This window comes from Bos javanicus, chromosome 3 (assembly GCF_032452875.1).
Source record: "Bos javanicus breed banteng chromosome 3, ARS-OSU_banteng_1.0, whole genome shotgun sequence".
Lineage (NCBI taxonomy): Eukaryota > Metazoa > Chordata > Mammalia > Artiodactyla > Bovidae > Bos > Bos javanicus.
The window spans coordinates 100,463,763-100,485,783 of NC_083870.1; the positions used below are offsets into that span (position 1 = coordinate 100,463,763).

The 22,021-nt window shown below is 37.5% G+C and overlaps 1 protein-coding gene across 6 annotated transcripts in view; it reads right to left on the bottom strand.

The window, feature by feature from the left end:
- Positions 1-22,021, bottom strand: part of MAST2 (microtubule associated serine/threonine kinase 2) — a 207,402-nt gene that overhangs the window by 137,288 nt on the left and 48,093 nt on the right. Inside the window, exon 1 of one of the 6 annotated variants that reach the window (XM_061412123.1) lies at positions 4,314-4,403. The exons of the other annotated variants lie outside the window; for them this stretch is intronic. Coding sequence (XP_061268107.1) covers positions 4,314-4,352 — 39 coding nt within the window. The 5' untranslated portion in view covers positions 4,353-4,403. Of the gene's footprint in view, positions 1-4,313; positions 4,404-22,021 lie in introns of those variants that run through there. 6 annotated transcript variants of the gene reach the window in all.

The window sequence follows — 22,021 nt, forward strand, 5'->3', positions numbered from 1 at the left end:
GCAGTAAGATGAGAGCCAATTTTTACCATATGGAAGACCCAAACCTCAACTGCTCTTCAAGTAAAATGATGTCAGTCCCTACACAGGATGGAGGCTCCTCCAGTTTAAAAGAAAAATGCTCACATAATCTCCCAGAGGTCTAAAAGGACCCAGGGGTGCTGTAGTGTGTGAATGTGCGGGCTGAAACCACTATAGATCTTTTTTCTATTATTAATAAGTATGAAGCCAGTTGAAAAAGAAGCCACTAGCTGAGCAAGACTCAAGATCACCCAACTGTGAAACCCATCCAACCTATGGATTTCCATACTTGTGAGTCAATATATTTCTTTAATACTTCAACCACTTAGGGTCAAGTTTTCTGTTACTTTCAGTTCTGCTTATTCTGACCTATATCTGTAGCCCAGTCACTTTTACAAGCTGTTTGTCCCTGAGAAGGTACTGAGCTTCATATATCTGAAAAAGAAAGGCCAATCAGAACGCCTGCAATGCTATCATTCTCTTCCAATCTATTAATCATTCTTGCCTTTTGGACCACAACAGTCTCCTAACTGGTCTTCCTGCTGCAGCCCTTGCCTTTTACTCTCAAATGTACTAAGCAAAGTCAGACAGAGAAAGACAAATACTGTATGGTATCAGTTATATGTGGAATCTAAAAAATAATACAAATGAAAGTATACACAAAACCGAAACAGAGCCACAGATGTAGAAAACAAACCTGTGGTCACCCAAGGGGAGAGGGAAGTGGGGAAGGACAAATTAGGGCTATGAGATTAACAGATACAAGCTTACCATGTATAAATTAGATATGTAACAAGGATATATTGTATACCACAAAGAATTATAGCCATCATTCTACAGTAACTTCTAATGGAGTATAATTTATAAAAATACTGAATTCTGTACACTTGAAACTAATATCAATACTACAAATCAACTATACTTCACTATTTTTTAATTTATTTTTTATTGAAGGATAATTGCTTCACAGAATTTTGCTGTTTTCTGTCAAACTTCAACATGAATCAGCCATAGGTATACATATATCCCCTCCCTTTTGAAACTCCCTCCCATCTCCCTCCCCATCCCACCCCTCTAGGTTGATACAGAGCCCCTGTTTGAGTTTCCTGAGTCATACAGAAAATTCCCGTTGGCTATCTATTTTACATATGGTAATGTAAGTTTCCATGTTACTCTTTCCATATATCTCATCCCCTCCTCCCCTCTCCCCATATTGCTAATTCAATATTTTTTAATTTTAAAGAGAGGCATTGAGAGTTTTTCAAAATGTGACCATGGTTAGTTATATGGTTAGCATGGGGCAGAACTATAATTTGAATCAACTTTCTGTTTCTTCTTTAAAATTATCTATACCTGAAAATGCAGATAATATGTATTTGTCCTCAACATCATGATGACTGACTGAGGTAATGTATAGTCCAACAATGTAGGAAGCAAAACAGGCGCACCATGAGTGCCCTGTTTACTATGCTGGTACCTCTCAGGGCTTCCCAGGCGGTACAGGGGTGAGGAGTCCCCTGCCAATACAGGAGACACAGAGACACAGGTTTGACCCATGAGTTGGGAAGATCACCTGGAGTAGGAAACGGCAACCCACTTCAGTATTCTTGCCTGGAAAATTCCAAGGACAGAGGAGCTTGGTGGGCTACAGTCCATGGGGTTGCAAAGATATCTCTCAGGAAACCTGGCAAAGAAAGTTGGATGATCAAAGTAGACTGCATCTTCACTGATTTTCTGGAAAAGTTTTAAGAAGTCTAACTTGTTCACCAAAAAGCTGTTAGTAAGGCCCAGATATTCATTTGGACTTTCATCTTCTCCTCTGAGGTTACCCGGTAGATTATCTGGATCACTGGGTGAAGTGAAAGTCGCTTGCTCATGTCCAACTCTTTGCGAGTCCGTGGACTGTACAGTCCAGGAATTCTCCAGGCCAGAATACTGGAGTGGGTAGCTTTTCCCTTCTCCAGGGAATCTTTCCAACCCAGGGATCCAATCCAGGTCTCACACATTGCAGGTGGATTCTTTACCAGCTGAGCCGGCAGGGAAGCCCAAGAATACTGGAGTGGTAGCCTATCCCTTCTCCAGGGGTTCTTCCTGATCCAGGAATCGAACCTGGGTCTCCTTCATTGCAGGCAAATTCTTTACCAACTGAGCTATCAGTGAAGCCCGGACCACTGGGTACACTTTAGCTTTTATGTGTTTATGTAAACAAATCTAAAATCAGCTTTTAAAGTTTTATGTTAACAATTTACCTGTTTAAAACAAATAATCTAAACTGCTGCTTTTCAAGCATTACTTCTATTTCAGAATGTTCCAATGCAGTCTTCTAGAGAGTAAAGTGAAAGTTCCTAAGTCGTGTCCAACTCTTTGCAACCCCATGGACTATACAGTCCATGGAATGCTCCAGGCCAGAATACTTGAGTGGATAATGGATAGCTATTCCCCTTTCCAAGGGATCTTCCCAACCCAGGGATCAAGCCCAGGTCTCCCACATTGCAGGCAGATTCTTTACCAGCTGAGCCACCAGGGAAGCCCAAGAAAACTGGAGTGAGTACCCTATCCCTTCTCCAGTGGATCTTCCCAACCCAGGAATCGAGCCGGGGTCTCCTGCATTACAGATGGATTCTTAACCAGCTGAGCAACCAGGGAAGCCCTTTCTAAAGAGTAAACTTGCAACTAAAAAAAAAAAAAAAGAGGCTGTAAGAAAACACTTTACAGTGCTCTGTGATCTGGCAATTTGGAACTCCTGCTAGATAGAAACAAAGAACTGAGAGGAAGGGCATCAGTAAACAGGGTAGCAGATATTAGAGACTGACTCAGTCACTAGGAAGGAAATAACTGATTTAACACAAAACAAGCACAATAATTGAAAATATTGCCCATTCAAAAAACAGAATTCCCTTTCTGAATCCTGGAAACTAAAGAGAAATAAAGATATAAATAGGTAATGCACTTAAATGTGCTTACAAGCCAGCCATTTTTTTTATTAACAGCTACTTGAACACAAATCACTATTTATCAGACGTATTCTGAGTACTTTATAACTACTTCTCAAAATACTCCCAAGAAATCAAACGCCAAATCTTACGGAACCAATTGTACTAAAAAGGAGAAATTAAATAAGGCTTTGACTTTGAAAGCCCGGTGGTACTAAACAGCTGCCGAAGGTGCAGTGGGTGCTCCCAGTAGGCTCCGAGTGCCTGCAATGCCGTTAACCAGAAGCACAAATAAGATGACCTACAAATATCATCACTTGTTCAAATTTTACCAATCTTACACATTTTCCTTCTGAGCACTTTAAAGAAACCAAAATAATGGTAATTAAGAATAAGTAAAAAGACCCTAGGTACTTTGTCAAAAAAAGTGCTTTACAAACGTCAAAAAAAACAAAATCAAAACAAGAGAAATAGCTACATTTCATGACAAGAACTTCATAGGTTGACTGAGGTTTTATCCTGAAACCTTTACTATGTCAATCCTTTAAAACATTCAATGATGAACTAAATGAACTGTAAACAATCTGTCAGCAATGTCTGGTGTCCAAAATTAGATGTGTGTTGGTCTGATTTAATTGCTCCACTCAACATAATGTAAGTAAGCCCAAGCAGCACATTTTTTTCATCAAGACTAAGCCAAGATGATCTACTTTACAAAGCATAAAAAAATTAATCATCAAAACTGAAATAGTTGTAATATGTACTCTTTTAGTGCTAAAGGTACTCATTAAAACTCAGCTGAAGGTTGTCTACCAATATATTTCCCCCTCATTGTTATATTTTACTTACTTCTTCATGTACCAAAATGATCCACGACTTAGGGAGGAGAAGGCTTCCAAAATTGGCTTCAGATACATGGTTATCACATATGGTTACATTATGTATGCAAAGTGATAATTTAGAAAAGTTCTTAAAGCTATGTGTAGGGTTAAACATATATTAACACATATAATTGAATTAATTAAGGGAAAGACGGGCTGGGAGGCAGGCACAGTGGTAACAGAATACGTTTACTATAGACAATCTGTCAGAAACGTCTGGTGTCTAAAACTAGGTGTGCGTGGGTCTGACTCAATTGCTCCACTTGGGTAAGTAAACCCAAGCAGCAAAATTTTTCTATTAAAGTAGAAAGGTCTTAGATGATTCCTTTAATTAAAGTTACACATAATGGAATATAGAGGAACTTAGTAGCATTCTCTCCTGCCTCAAATGAATTAAATAAAATTGAAGCCATCCGTTCAGTATATTTTCAATAGACAGTAAGAGGAAGGAGATAAGTAAAAAAGGCTTTCTGTTACTCACCTGTAACCCTCTCCTTTGTAGAATACTGGAATCATCCATAATAGATAGAAGACCAACAAAAGCCACTCTCCAGACAGTCAGTCACTAGAGCCTACTTGCTTACTGCTGGGGAAAGAGGCACACAATCAAGCTTTCCCCATGCTGTGCCCACGGCTCCACTAAACCAGGTTTCTCTCAGTCCAGCGTGAGTACACAATCACTGCCTCACATCACAGCCACGTCTTTCTTCACAGCAGTCCAGACAAATCTCATCTGAATCACCACCACAAAAGGGGGAAATTTTTCCTATTTGTTTTTCTCTTCCATACATACCCCTTTTGGTTGCAAACATCTGAAGTACCAAGAAAAGGACAAAGCTCCCTGAAAAAAATTCCAATCTTTAATATCCTGACTTCACTGCTTATTAAAAAGGTTTGGCACACAAAACAAGAGAGTCTCCACCTACAGCTACTAAGCTTATAAAATCCGTGTCACGTTTTCCTTTCCCAAAACAAAACCACGCCACGTACATTTTTAAAAAGATAATTCTTCAGAAATACAAAGAAAAACATATTATTCTGAGGCTCTATTTTGAGCTCAGGCTGATATAAAACCAGTTATTGTTTTGACTAAGTCGGCAAAATTCTTTTCATCCTTTGTACAGACAAAGCAAATGTCAGATTCTTTCGATACTGTCACAGGCTCTTTTGTTTCTTTATCTCTAGATACGCTGGTCTTCACTTCTTGGACAGTCACGAAAGCCTCTTTCCTCTGGAGCTTAGATCATTGCTAAGGTCAGTCTCCATGCTCTTTTATGTCCTGGAGGGGGCTTGTACACGTGTGGTGAGTTCTGAGCATGGACAAATTCATTCATCTATTCATTGCTGACAGTACTGTCACAGGAAAAGCTCCCCATTCCAACAGACCTCTAAAAGGGCACAGCATGAGAAAAATCTAGTTTTACCCGGACTTTAATAATCTCAGAATTGTTTCTTGGGTCACTGGTTGTTATTTTCAAAGCAAGACTTGCACCAAGTTTAAAGGTGATTCAAGTCTCTTTTTAACATATATAGGTTGTAAATATATATATTATATATATATAAAATAAAGAGAGCTCAGGAGTGAAAGGTTAGCTCTCATAATATGATTTTATCACTTAAACACTCCATAAGCAATGTTTAAACTTTCCAATTTTACAGTAGTTGCCAGAATCCTAGTAAACACAGGGGAAAGAAAATCAAGGCAAGTGAGTGATTTTTCTAATAAGTCACAAAAGAACTGTTAGCAAAGGAAGCAGTACATTCTTAGGAAGAGAGTTAAATACATGATCTACCAACTCACAGTCACAGTTCTTCGTAGGACATGCACAAATTATTCCCTCTCCAAAGGATTTCAGAAGGTATTAATTCAAATTTCCTAATTTGACAAATAAAAGTATGTATACACCCTGACTCAGGATGCTTTATACATACCTTTACTCTAAGGAGTAAATATAGCAACAACTCTAGGACAGATTCAGTCTGTACCCAACAAGGAGAAAAAGCTGCCCCTCCTATAATTATGGTAGCTGCACCAAACAGTCTGGGGCTTGAAGGAAGGTCTATTTACAAAATCTTTTTCTGGTCTTTCTTACAACTGACTCCAGTCACAAGAGCTAGCCACACTGCTGAAAATAGCACAGAAAACAGGATCCACTTCTCTTTCATTCAGCAAAAACCTTCTAATCTGGAGCACAACCAGTGTGGTCTTTTATTGTGAGAGCTAATAAATCCACATCTCCATGGACTCCTTCCATCTGCTGCTTTAAACAACTAATGGATGGATTATGTCTATGGGGAAAACAAACACAAGACCTGAACAGACAGCTGATTTGCATAGGGTGTGTTATCCAGTGGAAGAGTGTCTGCAAAGTCCCAGGCTCTTAAAGCTACAGAACCTTTCAATCAAAAGAGATTTTATTAACTAAAACATATTCAATAGCAGAGAGGAAGTAGGAACGAGTCTCTAATCCTGTAGAAGTAGAAATGATATATTCTGATAAACTGTTCAGGCCAGAGATTAAAAATTCAAACTCTTCATTCATTTACTAATTCAGGAATCATATACTATGTCAAGCATTGAGATGGGCGGTGGGGAAAAATTACCAAGATTAACATTACCCATAAACTAATAATTCCACTTCAGAAGAGCTCAAATCCAATAGGGAAGCCAGATACAAACAAGTAATCATGATACCATCTGAGAATTATGACAAAGCGCTAAAGGAGTGTCAAAGAGCACTCAATTCATGTCACTGGGAAATCCACAAAAAAGGCTTCCAGGGCCAATTGCCGTCTGGTCACTGAAACAAATGTTATAAGATTACCAGCCCTTGGCCAAGACAGTCTCTGTATCCAAAGTGTACCCAGCTTAAAAATCTTCAACCAGTCCTCACTAATCAAAAAATGCAGTAACAAACCCCTTCCTATGTTCTCTGTAACACAGGAACAACAGATTTCATCTCCACACTACCCTGAAGCAACCTTAGCCTTCCAATGAGAAAGAACGATGCACTGCTTCCCAAGTACGTCCATCCTTCTTCTCCAGCTCATATTCTTTGAGGTTAAACAGGAATACAATCATATATTTTATTGGATTGCTGAGTAATTTAAGCAACATATACTGATGCTTCTTAACCTTTTTCAGTATTTCTAAAGACAAAATAGAACGCACTCTACCTAAAATTTCTTGCCACAACCTGGCTTCTTGAAAGCCTCGTGTTTTGGCAAAATTCATGCCAATTTCGCTTTCTTCTCTCTAAACTAATAAACTCTCACTTTTTAAAAAAGATTCATTTATTTATTTTTGGCTGTGCTGGGTCTTTGTTGCTGTGCGTGGGCTTTGTGGAGAGCAGGGGGCTACTCCCTCATTGCAGTGCACAGGTTTCTCATTGCGGGGGCTTCTCCTGTTGTGGAGCACGGGCTCTAGGGCATATGGGCTCAGTAGTTGTAACGCATGGGCTTAGCCACTCCGTGGCATGTGGGATGTTCCCGGGGCAAGAATTTAAAGGTCCTCTGCAATGGCAGGCGGATTCTCAACCACTGGACCACCAGGAAGCCCTACACTTTCATTTTTAATACTAAAATAATATTTACAAATGCTGATTAAATTGAAGGAGACTGAAAAGGAATAAACAGAGATGAAAAGAAAATCAAGACTGCTAAAGTTATTAAGTGAAAGTCAGTCACGTCTGACTCTTTGTGACCCCATGGACTATACAGTCCCCAAGGACTATACAGTCCATGGCATTCTCCAGGCCAGAATACTGGAGTGGGTAGCCTTTTCCTTCTCCAGGGGATCTTCCCAAGCCAGGGATAGAACCCAGGCCTCCCACATTGCAGGCAGATTCTTTACCAGAAGCCAGGAAAAGAGTGTTAAGAGGGGGTGAACAGTAACAAATGCTGCCAAGAGACCCATATCTAAAGAACACCCCTAAATTTTCTGACTTGGAAGTCACTGGTATCCTCTATAAGAAGAGTTTCAGAGGTAGATGGGTGAAAGGAGCAGAAGCCCACTAGCAATGGGTTACAGTTCATCCATTTCAGTCACTCAGTCGTGCCTGACTCTTTGCAACCCCATGGGCTGCAGCACGCCAGGCTTCCTTGTCCATCACCAACTACCAAAGCTTGCTCAAACTCACATGCATCGAGTCAGTGATGCCATCCAACCATCTCATCCTCTGTTGTCCTCTTATCTTCCTGCCTTTAATCTTTCCCACCATCAGTGTCTTTCCCAATGAGTCAGTTCTTCGCATTAGATGGCCAAAGTATTGGAGCTTCAGCATCAGTCTTTCCAATGAATATTCAGGACTGATTTCCTTTAGGATTGATTGGTTTGATCTTCTTGCTGTCCAAGGGACTCTCAAGAGTCTTCTCCAACACCACAGTTCAGAAGCATCAGTTCTTCGGTGCTCAGTTTTCTTTATGGTCCAACTCTCACATCCATACATGACTACTGGAAAAACCATACCTTTGACTAGACGGACCTTTGTTGGCAAAGTAATGTCTCTGCTTTTCAATATGCTGTCTAGGTTTGTCATCGCTTTTGTTCCAAGGAGCAAGCGTCTTTTAATTTCATGGCTGCAATCACCATCTGCAGTGATTTTGGAGCCCGGGAAAATAAAGTCTGTCACTGTTTCCATTGTTTCCCCATCTACTTGCCATGAAGTGATACAGAGTGAGCAGGAAATGCGGAAATAAAGATGGCAGATCTTGACAGCTCTTCTGCCTTCCAGTTAACACTTCTCTATCCTTCACTGATAATTCTCTTTAAGAAGTTATTCATGAAAAGGAATGGATGGGATTCGCAGCATTTAGAGAGATCAGAGGAGGAATATTTCTTCCATTGTAACACAAGAAAAAGCAAGTAAAGGTAACAAAATATCTATAATCTTAGTGGTAAAGAAGCTAATAAAGTTTTCAAGTATACCTATTTCCCTGTTAAATAAGAAGGAAGTCAGCAAAGAGAATAGAGATTTGAGAGGAGCAAAGAGAACTCGAAAGAGATAATGTGGAGAAGAAGAAGATCACTTAAAGAAAAAGGACTGGTGGTGTGCTCATCTTCTCCTGTGAGAGCACCAAAATTGCAACTAGCTGTTGAACAACCATTGACAGGACACTGGACCCCACCAAAAAAGAAAAAGGACTGGAAAGCAATATTGAGAATTAACAGGCAGTATTCATCATAATTTTATAGGGCCAGCCACCAATCTAATCCATGTGAGGCTTTCTTCAGTAAACTACAGTAACACAAGGGCAAAAGTTCTATTAGACAAATTTACCAGATGGATCAACAAAAATGGGGCAAAAGAGTTAATGGAATCTAAGCAAAAAGATTAAAGAACAGGAAAAAATTAGAAGAGTCTAATAGAAATGCTGATAAGCCTAAGAACTGTTATACTCTAAGAATAATTAAATGAGGGAGCTGAAAATCTATCCAGTCATGGTGACCAGGTTGTCCAGCATTATGACTTTAGTGGGAAAATATGTCAGAAGTATTCCAAGGCACAGCGTATGGTCTTGAAGAGGGTGAAGAGTCTAATAGAAATGCTGATAAGCCTAAGAACTGTTATACTCTAAGAATAATTAAATGAGGGAGCTGAAAATCTATCCAGTCATGGTGAGCAGGTTGTCCAGCATTATGACTTTAGTGGGAAAATATGTCAGAAGTATTCCAAGGCACAGAGTATGGTCCTGAAGAGGGTGCATAAGTGGGCTAGAAATGATGATAATGATGGAGTCAAGTAACTGTGATGCCAGAATCCTTCCATGTGGAAGGATCCACATGGTCGCTGAAGATAAAGATAATAAAGATAGTGATAGGAATAGGAAGACTTATACCTGATGACAGCATCCAACAAGAGAGGGGAGGAATAATTGGGAGGTTAGCAAATACAGCAGCCAGGAACGGAAGGGTTTAGACATAGGGACTGCTAAGAAAAATGAACAGTTTATGTTGAATAAAGTTGACTTAGAAACAGTTGTCATGATTGAACCAAAATCCCTTATTTTATACTTCAATAAATTAGGACCCAAGAAGGAGATGTAACCTGCTCAGAAAACACACAGCAGTAACTTGACCCCCGTTTTGCCTGAACATGCAGCTTTAACTAAACAGAACAGATGGAGGAGGTTTCCTGTCCTAGAAAGGATATACAGAACATTTCATCAACTTCTCTACCATATATTAATATGGTGTTTAAAAGACTACCTGTTAATAACTAACTAAAAACTAGAACATCTGTAGAAATAAATAAAATTTAATACTTAAGTTCTCAGAATAGGTTGCAACATACACTTTCCAACAACTATCAACCTCTCATTTATCCGAACATGAATAAAATATCTTATGACTAACCCTATGTGGAAAGCTATAAGGAGCTTTATATGGTAAACAAGCCAACGTAAGCTCAATGAAAAACTTAACTCTGGCTGTAAAACCCAAGTCCTAAAGGCAGTCTTGGAGGAGACTTCTCCAGGCATGCAGTACTGCACGCAGTACAAGGCATAGAACCTGGAGCCTCTAAGGTTCATGACAGGTCCTCCACAAAGGATTCCTTTTAATTTGTTGTTTAAGTGGAAACCCAGCCAGCCACATAAAATTCCTTCAAAATAGGCCTGTTTAATGAGGAAAAATATGTTCCTCAAGGTAAAAAGACAATGATTTTACTGATATCCCCACTTCACAATATACATGAGTTTACACTTAAGATTCCCCACTCAAACCTTAGGAGACACTGTCACTATTTCAAAATAGAAAGTTAAATAAACCAGCTGAAACTTGCTTGATTTCTATATTTCCATTTTACCGTATCCTATTAACGCACTTTACTTTGTTTCCAAGATCCCCATATATCTGAGGGACCTTTTGTTTGAAGTTTTGTGCCCCCTTTTGAAAAACAGCCCATTAACTGTGTTTGCCAGAAGCAATCTCAGTCCCTCAGATCAGGTAATTTATTTCATGTGGGGCTGAAAATTAGCAGAGGTCAAATGGTGAGGAAAATGGGCTGAAACTGAAAAAATTAATGTCATCTTTTAAAAGGCAGGCAAAACTTATAAGCAATCACAGAATAGAAAAGCAGTATCATTTTTATGTCTTTTGCTTATTACAATGTAAATTTTGCACTATCAAAACAAGAAACTTAAAAACAAAAACAGAAAACTTTCCAACAACTTTCAAAAACAGAAAAGCACTTTTGTATTCCTTTATATTCTGTTTTTAGAGGTTTTGTTTTCCCTATTTTTTTAAAGGATAAAACTAAAAGTCATACTCACATTCCAACAGATATGCCAAAAAATTCAGTCTCTCAATCTAAACACTGACATAAATAAATCAAAACTTTTATAGAAACTGGAAATCTTATCACTAAATTCTAATTCCTAAATTATGTATCTCCCTCACCTTAAAGGCTTAGATGACCTAAAATGATTTTTGCTGTGAAAACTGCCCAAAGTAATTTAGTACAAAATCAAAGCTAGAAAATCAATGACTTAAAAAATAAAAACATAGATAGCACATGCATTGACCTCCTGCCCATCTTGAGATTCCAAAATACTCTTTTAACAACTGATATAGCAAGCAGTAAAGACCAAAAAAAAAACCCTAAACACTATCAACCAACGTGACTTAAATGACACTTGTATAGGACTCACACAACAATGGCAGAATATACATTCTTTTCAAGTGCACATCAAACATTCACTAAGGTAGACAATATTCAACACAATAAAACATGAACCGATAAATTTTAAAAGGCAAGTCATATATGTAACTGACCACAATGGAAATAACTTAGAAAAGAACAAAAGACATATTTTAAAATCCTTTCATATTTGAGAACACCCATGACTAACTCATCATTCAGAGAAATTAAAAAGAAAATTGAAAAGTAATTTAAACTGAGTGAAAATTTAAAAACTCAAGTCAAAGATGTGTAGAATGTAGCTAAAGCATTAGTATAACAAGAGAAATGTTTACTACTATTAAATCACCTATATTAGAAAAGAAATGACCTCAGCTTCCACTTCAAGAAACTAGAAAGAATAAATAAAATCCAGTGTAAGCAGACAAAACAATAAAGATGAGTAGAAATCAATGAAGTAGAAAATACAGACATACATACATAAATTTCTCTTATTATAAATCAATTAAACCAAAAGCTAGATCTTAAGAAAATGGATAAACCATTATTCAGACTGATTAGGAAAAAAAGAAGGAAAAAATTACCAAGATCAGGATGACAGATTTATAATTTGATACCAATAAATTTCACAATTTAGATTAAATGGATAAATTCCTTAAAAGACATAAAACACCAAATTCCCCTCAAGAAATATAAAAAGTATGAATACACATATGCCTATATCTAGTAAAGCAATTGAATTTGTATTTTAAAAATATTCCTACAAATAAAATGACAAGTGCAAGTGACTTCACTATACTAAATTCTGCCAAGCATTAAAACAAATTCTTCAAAAATTCTTTCCAAATACTAAAAAGGAGGGAATATTTTCCAAACACATTCTATAAATGTCAGCACTATCCTGACTCCAAAACCAGGCAAGAGACATTACAAAAAAAGAAAACTATAAACCATACATCTCCCGTAGGAAAATAAATGTAATAAGTTTAGCAAATCAAATCCAATGATATATTAAAAAGACAATACATTATGACCAAGTGGGGTTAATTCGAGGAATGCAAGGTTGGCTTGACATTTAAAAGTCAACCAATGAGGGAATTCCCTGGCAGTCCAGTGGTTAAGACAGCACTTACACTGCTGTGGGCCCTAGTTCAATCCCTGGTTGCAGCACAGCGCCACCTCCCACACCCCCCAAAAAATTTTTTTTTCAAAGTCAGCCAATGAAAAAAAAATCAATATAATTCACCAATTACCAGACTAAAAAAAGAAAAAATTTATCATCTCAATACATGCAAAAACGCAGTTGACAAAATACATCATCCATTCATGTTAAAACTATCAGTAAGCTGGGAAAGAAGGAAACTTCCTCAACCTGATGGAGAACATCTACAACAAACTTCACCAGAGAAGTTGTTTGGATGGCAAATAGGTACATGAAAAGATGCTCAACATCATTAATCATTAGAAAATGAAAATTAGAAGCACAATGAGATACTATTACACACTTGTCAGAATGGCTAAAGTTAAAAAGGCTGACATTAGTCAGCACTGACCAGGACATGAACAACTGGAGCTCTAACACACTGTTGGTGGGAATGCAAAATGGTGTACTACTTTAGAACAGTTTAGCTGTTATTTAAAAGTTTCAAATACAACTACCATATGATCCAGCCACTCCACTCCTATGAATTTATCCAAGAGAAAGTAAATCATATGTCTACACAGAGGATACTACATAAATGTTCACAGTGTAGTTTGTTCAAGAAACAGAAATAAACCCCAAATGTTCATCATCAGGTCAAAGGATTTAAAAAAGCTCGTATAGCTATACAATGAGATAACCATTTGGCAATAAAAAGGAGTGAACTATTGATACATGCCACAACATGGATCAAGCTCAAAATAATTATAATACGTGAAAGAAATTAAACAAAATAGTACATACTGGATAATTCTACTCACACAAAAACCTAGAAAGTGCAGATTAATCTTCAGTGACAGAAAACTAAAGAGTGGTTGCCTGGGTATGGAAACAGGAGAGAGAAGTATAGGAGGGAAGGTTCACATACGAACAAAAGGAAACTTTTGAAAGTGATGGATATATTCATCATCTTGGTTGGGATAGTAGTTTCACAGATGTATACATATGCTAAAACTTACACTGTACACTTTAAATATGTACAACCAATTGTATGCCAATTATACTACAGTAAAGTATTATTTTTAAAGCATGTACTTTGTGTAAAAATAACCAAAACAACAAAAAAATGTTTTTAACTAGCCCCAAACTCTAAGGCTCATGTGCAAGTCCAAACACACCATGAATTATGAAAGAATTATTAGTCTGGCTTTTAATTTTCCTTCTGATCTTGGCAAATGGGGGTTTTCCTTTTTCTTTTTTTTTTAACTGTGCTCAGCTGTGGTTTTCTATGGTATTTATTATTTTTAAGTATATTTTATCCAGCATTTCTATGCCTTTAGACCAGAAGGACTCTTCACCTTTAGGTTAGTCTGTCATATTGCTAGAAGTTCTTTATTCTTTAACACTTGCATTTCTGACATCCATTCTTACACTGTTCATTTTATGATACCCTACTGCATGAGTAATTTTTATAAGGAGCATAAACTACCTTGAAACATTGATTAGTTAGTTCAATTAAAATACCTATTAAAATATTCATCTGACAGAATGATTCTAAGACTTTTAAACCCCAAATTAAACTTGTTAGAATGGCTATGGTTAAAAACACTGACATGAGTCAGCACTGGCAAGGACGTGGAACAACTACAACTCTCATACACTGTTGGTGGAAATGTAAAATGGTACACCACTTTAGAAGTGTCATCCATAAGTTGGTGTCGCAAAGATCACCTGGAGTTGGAAGATCCCCTGGAGGAGGGCATGGCAACCCACTCCAGCATTCTTGCCTGGATAATTCCATGGACTGAGGAGCTTCATGGGTTGCATGAGTCCATAGGGTTGCAAAGAGTCAGACATGACTCAAGCAACTTAGCACGCATGCAAAGACAGTTTGCACTAGACATTACAAAGAACAAAATCTCCCATCATTTCTTATTTGTCCTTCCACCAAGCAGAGCAGTCAGGATGTTAATGAACAAGGCAAAAATCAGAAATCCTCAAGTATGCTACGATAGTCTGTGTCTTAGTCACTCAGTTGCGTCCGACTTCCTGCATCCCATGGACTGTAGCCCACCAGGCTCCTCTGTCCAGGCACGAATACTGGAGTAGGTTGCCAGTATTCTTGCCTGGACAGAAGTAAACCAGAGGATCCCCTGGTTTACTTCTCCAGGGGATCCTCCCAACCCAGGGATCAAACCCAGGTTTCCTGCGCTGCAGGCAGAATCTTTGCCATCTGAGTCACCAGGGAAGCTTATATTTTCAAATAAAAACAGGTAAATAAATACATACATACTTATATACACGTTGTTAAATGCTATGAAGAAAACAATGTGTGATGGGGGAGAAATGACATTTGAAATAAAATTTGAAAGAAAGACACAGTCATTAAAAGATCAGGCAAAAGTGCTTATCAGCTGTAGCAAAAATTTTAATTGCAAAGGCTTTGTGGTGGGAACAGATCCATTATATAGAAAGAACACTAAGATGGAATATAGTAAGAAGAACCTTGTTGTATGAGTTTGGAGAAGTAGGCAGGGACCAGATCATATAGCAACTTGGTAGACCATGATAAGGAATTTAGAGTTCATTGTTTGTATAAAGGGAAGCTATTGGGTAATTTTCAGCAAAAGAATGACATAATCTGATATACATTATTTTTTATTTTTTGGCTGCACCACACAGCATGCAGGATCTTAGTTCCCTGACAAGAGACTGAATCTGCATCCCTTGCAACAGAAGTGCTGAGTCTTAACCACTGGACCACCAGGGAAGTCCCTGATATACATTTTCTTTTTTAATGTACTACTTTCTTTAAAATTCATTTAAAATTTATCTTAATGTGCTGACTACTTTGTGAAGAGTTATTTGTAAGTAGGTCAATGGAATGCAGAGAAATCCAATAAGTTACTGGAACAGTTTAGACTAGAGAAATGGGGGCGTGGAGTAGGGTTCCAGCAATAAAGCTTGGCAGAGTTGGGGAAAAAGGGAAATACACAGATTCAGAGTGTATTCCATACAGAGAATCAACTAGACTAGCTCTTGGACTGAACATGAGGTGGAAAAACAGAACAATCAAGGATGTCATCTTTTACCAAGATTGTGGCACCATTTACAAGATGAAGAATATTAAAGAAGGAACAAGTCTATCATTTTAGTATGTCAAAATTCCATTCTCCTAACTAATTTGCTTCTCAGTTCAGTTCAGTCGCTCAGTCGTGTCCAACTCTTTGCGACCCCATGAATCACAGCACGCCAGATCTCAAGAGTTATAAATGGTTGCCTACATTCCACCCTCAATAGTGTGTGCACGCGTGTTAAGTCACTTCTGTCGTGTCCTACTCTTTGTGACCCTATGGACTGTAGCCCGCCAGGCTCCACTGTCCATGGAATTCTCCAGCCAAGACTACTAGAGTGGGTTCACCCACTAGTAACAACCTTCAAATGGGAAACCTTGACCACCACTTTCTACTTGAGAAGACTATTACTTTCTAACTCTTTCATATGTAAAACCACAGTCTAGAAAGCTGACTGACAAAGCCAGAGTTAGGTACATCTGACTGAGGAAGGGAGGGAAATACTTTGTGAGCTTCTTAAGCATGAGAGTGAAAACATAAAGAGACGGTCTTTCTAGTAGTGTGAGCTCATATATAAACTATACAGACTTTTGCATTACTAAATGAAGTCCTCTTCCTTTCTGCTTTCAAAGACTCAAGCCCACGGCAAGAGTAGAAAAACATGCATAACTAGAATTTTACATAATACTTAGAACCTATTTAAACTTATTCTATCATTTGGAATTTTTACTCATGAAATAATGGTTTTGAAGGGGGAAAATATCTATCTTTGTATATTTTGACATGATGTCTTGACTCCTCCCTAGATTCATTTGCTAACTTCTGAATGCTGCCTTGAAGGACTGAAAGGTGGTTCAGTGATGAAGAATCCACCTGCCAATGCAGGAGATGTAGGTTTGATCCCAAGGTTGGGAAGATCCACTAGAGAAGGAAATGGCAACTCACACCAGTATTCTTGCCTGGGAAATTCCATGGATAGAGGAGACTAGAGGGCTACAGTCCATGGGTTCACAAAAGAGTTGAAAGGACTTAGCAACTAAACAATAAAAAGGACTGAAAATATATTCATTAGGACAGAAAAAAAGCAGCCTACACAGAGGCAAACTAATTAGAAAATTCCAGTCAATACAAAATGTTATCACAATCACATAACCCTGCCCAACTGATGCCAAGAAATGTTCTGAGACTCTCTGCAAATAATAGATGAAACAGGAAAAAGTTCACTTTGTATAGGCATTTGTGATTTAACAGAGAAAACAGTGGAATCAGAAATAAATTTAGCATTAATCATCTTGAGTAGTACATTCATACTATGTCACAATTTCCAGAGCTAATAATACAGTATGTTCTTCAGCAAGATGTCTTGAAGAACAAAATAAAATTTAAATAAAATTCTATTTTTAAATTTGTGAAATGTTTTCCAAATAATAACTACCATTTGCTGGTACCTAAATGGCTAATACTGTGCTAAGTACTTTATAAATAACATCTATATTACAAATGTATAACAAGAAGCAGAAAAGTAAGAAAGGAGGAAAATATGAAAGCAAGGAGAGAGGGAGGAAAAAGAAAAGACAGGATGGAAGTTGAAGGAAGAAAGGAAAAGCAGAAGTAGAAGGAAGGAAAGGTCTGTGTACTTAATGTCACAAAATTATTAGGGACAGAGTCAGGACTCAAAACTAGATATATTTTAATCAGTCCACAGTCCCACTGTTCTCTTCCTAACTATTCTTGTAAGACAGATAGATATTCTCAAACTCTTTCTAGCTAGCTATTCCTCAAGATCAAGTTCAAATTATTACCTCTGTGATGTCTTTTCTTCTTTATCACCTGAACCACAAAGATTTCCTACTTCTCTTAAAAGTATGTAAACGATATACCATCACTTGGAATATCCAGGTTCAAAATCCCTTATCTCCAATTCCAAAATCTAAGAAGTTCTTTTAAAATCTAAAGTGTTTTTAAAGCAACTTTGATACCAAAAATAATTTAGCAGCAAAACTGAACTAAGTTAACTTTAATGTTTATTTACACCCACTCAATGTAAAGATTCACGTTTTGCAATAGAAGTATAATGTGTTTGACGACTTGAGCACCCCAGATCCTGCTGCTGTGTTAGGTAATATATAGTATATGCACCTCATTATCTCTAAAGTACAAAGAAAAATATCTGAACTCTAAAACATATCTACTTTCAATGGTTTCAGATAAGGGAATATGAATCTCTATTATCATGGATTATTTAGTTAGCTTTCCCTGTATCTTCATTTTATACCCCCAGCTAGAAGTTATAATCTCAAAAGAATACACATAATTCTTTGAATCTCCTCTTACCCCTTCTCAGGCTTCCTTTGTGGCTAGTTGGTAAAGAATCTGCCTGCAATGCGGGAGACCCGGGTTTGATCTCTAGATGGGAAGATACCCTGGAGAACGGAAAGGCTACCCACCCCAGTATTCTGGCCTGGAGAATTCCACGAACTGTACAGTCCATGGGGTTGCAAAGAGTTGGACATGACTGAGTGACTTTCCCTTCTCTTACCTCTTCTCAGCAATTAATTTACTATGGTTGCTACTAGTAAACATTATATGGTGCATGGTTTTATTTGGTGTTGGTTACTTAAATCCAATACAAATAATCTTAACATCAGAATATACTGAAGATACAGATACATAATACACAATCTTTATCTTGAACCCTCTCCTTCCTGCCTCCTCCCACCCTCGCCATGTCCATAAGTCTATTCTCTGTGTCTGTGTCTCTACGTTGCTGCCCTGTAAATAATTTTATATTCTGTAAAGCAATTATCCTTCAATTTAAAAAATGAATAAATTAAAAAAAAAAACAAAACTTCTTTGTCCTAAAGGGAATTCATGGGGGGAAGACAATAAAAAATAACCAGGCTGCAAGGTACATATGGTAATTACTAAGTTAAAGAAAGGAAATTGTGCAAAATTTCTAAACTAGCTGGGGTTGGTAAGACTAAAATGAGAAAGAATTAACCAATCCATACAAAAGAAAACAGGAAAAAAAGAAATACAGAAAAGATGGACAAATAGCATAAAGTAAGGCAATAGATAAATGGCCATATATCAGTAATTCCAATAAAAGAAAACAGACTAAATACTCCAATTAAGACAAAGACTATCAAGTTGGATGACAGAATGGATAAATGGGTAATCTGGGAAATAAAGATTTTAAAAAATAACATAGTGTGGCAAAAATTACAAGAGTTTTAATATCTAATAACAGAGAAATTCGGAGAAGGCCATGGCACCCCACTCTAGTACTCTTGCCTGGAAAATCCCATGGACGGAGGAGCCTGGTAGGCTGCAGTCCATGGGGTTGCTAAGAGTCACACAACTGAGCGACTTCACTTTTACTTTTCACTTTCATGCATTAGAGAAGGAAATGGCAACCCACTCCAGTATTCTTGCCTGGAGAATCCCAGGGATGGGGTAGCCTGGTGGGCTGCCGTCTATGGGGTCGCACAGAGTTGGACACGACTGAAGCGATTTACCAGCAGCAGCAGCAGCAACAGAGAAATTTAAGAAAACAGGTATATTCAGATATTGCTGGTAGAAGGTAAACTATTAAAAACAATAATACCTATTAAAATAAAATATGCATATAACCTTTGATCCAGCAACCCCATTTAAAAGGATCTATTTTAGAGAGAGGGAGCATCAGTATTTAAGGATATATAAATATGGATATTTATTACAGCATGTTTAATATCTGCTAAGAGAAGAAAAGATTAAAAAAACATTGTGTAGGGATTTTTGGAAGTTCCTTGAAACCTTGAGTTTCCCACATCTCAGTGGTCCCCAAACTCTGCTGCACATTACGGTCAACCTGAGCTTTTAAAAACTCCTGATCTCCAAGTCACACCCACACATGTTAAATTTGAGTATCTGAGATCAAGAGCCTGGCATCAGTGTTTTGAAGATTCCCAGATAATTTCAGTGTGCAGCAAAATTTGGAAACCAACACCACATCTGTTAAAAATGAAGTCTACTGTTCTGAGGTCCGTCCCTGTTTAGGGTTGCTAGGTTTAGCAAATAAAAATACAGAAGGTCCAGTTAAATCTATACTGCTCTAACCTTTTTTACTGTCTGGTTTTAGATGAGAAAAGGGAGTTGTTATAGAACATTAAAGGAGAGGCTTTTCTATAATTTCTCAACAAAAGTGGTTCAAATGAAACCAACAGAGAAGTTTCCCAGATATGATGATCACAAAATAATAAACATCAGAGATTAAGAGCATTCATTCTACAAAGAGACATGAGCATTCAAACCATATTTCTATCATGAACCATCTGCATGAACTTGGACAAGTTACCCAATTTTAAATCTCCATGTCCTCAATTCATACATTGGTTGAGTAATCATGCCTGTCTCATAGGGCTGGTATAAGGATTAAATAAAGCTAATCCATTTCAAATACTCAGCATACCCCCTAGCACATAGGATGTATTTAACAAATGTTATTATTTTTAATCATGTGGTAAATGAGCCCTTCAAAATTGGCCCTGTTATAAAAAAAAATGCTAGTTGATGTGGAAATACTAATTAATACCTCCAATAAATTACTTCTAAAGGAAAGATATAATTATTCTTTAGCTAATCTCTGACTGTTTATATAAGTAGGCAAGTACCAAGTAGAATAACAGCACATGAATCTACAAGAAGGCTAGATCAGATGCCTATCCATCCCTTTAATACACACAGTATAGCAATTTACATTTGCATTCATAATCAGGAACATAAACAACTGTAGAAGATCCAATACAATGTCTTGTAAAAAGTTTTGTTGGACAGAGATGCTCTTAATTCCAGCATTCTGAAATACAGATCAAGAGTCACAGTACAGAAGACAACAGACCACAACTCCATACAGTCACACCAGGTAAACAGAACACCCAGATTCATTCATTTGTAGCAAAATACATTTTAAACACTTTGATAGTGCTGATAATAATTTAATTCTTTCATTGACATTTACAGCTATATAACAGCATCCATGGGCTTCCCTGGTGGCTCAGCAGTAAAGAATCCTCCAGCATTGCAGGTTAAATCCCTGGGTTGGGCTGACCCCCTGGCAAAGGAAATGGCAACCCACTCCAGTGTTCTTGCTTGGAAATCCCATGAACAGAGGACACTGGTGGGCTACAGTCCATGGGGTTGAAAAAGAGTTGGACAGAACCGAGTGACTAAGCAACAACAACTGCATCAATGCTGATTTATAATTATACACATATTCTTTTAAAAATGTGTTAAACCCCGCCCCCCATGAAGGTCTAGATTTCACAAGGACATGAACCATATTTATTTTTTCACCCCTGTATACTCAATACCTTTCATACATGTCAGAAAGAAGTATTAAATAAGCATTTCCTAAACATTACCAAATGAATAGGAGGAAGAGGAGTTAATTCTTATCACTCGTTAAGAGAAATTCTATTTGTTTCAATATAAATCTTCCTGCTTATAATTAATTCTCCAGGCATTTTCACTAAAAGCATAGTAGCAAGCATCTTTTCATCCCACTTAATAGTACTAGTCTATACAAAAATTACAATCAAGGACAACAGATGCAACTAATCTCTTGAAAGGATAGTTGTTTTCTTCTTTAAACACAGCAATATAAAACATTCACAAATTAATTACATTGCCTAAAAAAAAAAGAGCAAAAACCTTAACCTCCTAATCACACTGAGTGGACACATAATGGAACAGTTACTGAAAATGCAAGGCTCAACAGCAATTTCTCTTGCTCCCGAATAGCATCCTCTGCTCTGCACTGTTCACTACACATCTCTCTTTGTCCTGCAAGCCTGGGATCTTGCTAAGCACAAAGACTATATTTCATTCTTCTCTGTGCACCCAGCACCTGGCACAACAAACTGGCACAGAGAGGTCAAAAAAGATTAAATTCAGAAAGACACGATCCCTGTCCTAAAGCCAGTCATCATCTAACAGAAGTGTGATTCCCCTAAAGGTCTGTCTTTTTTAAACCACTGATGTTCTTCTCAAGTAAACTGATCCACACTCATAGCTTCAACTACCATTTTCATACGGATGATTCTTTGACTCTTAAAGCTCTATCTCTAGCACAAATTTCCTGAACTTTAAAAACAGCTCTTTATGCCAGAGTTCTTTTTTCACTACCCAGACCTGCCCTGGCTCACGTAATCTTGTAAGTGTGTTTGGGGACAGTGGGGGATGTTTGTTTGTTTGTTTGATTTTTGATTAATGAAGTCACTCTGTAAGATCTATCAAGACTCTGTAATTGTAAGAATGATCATTGGAGGCTTCTAAGCCGAGGATAACTATT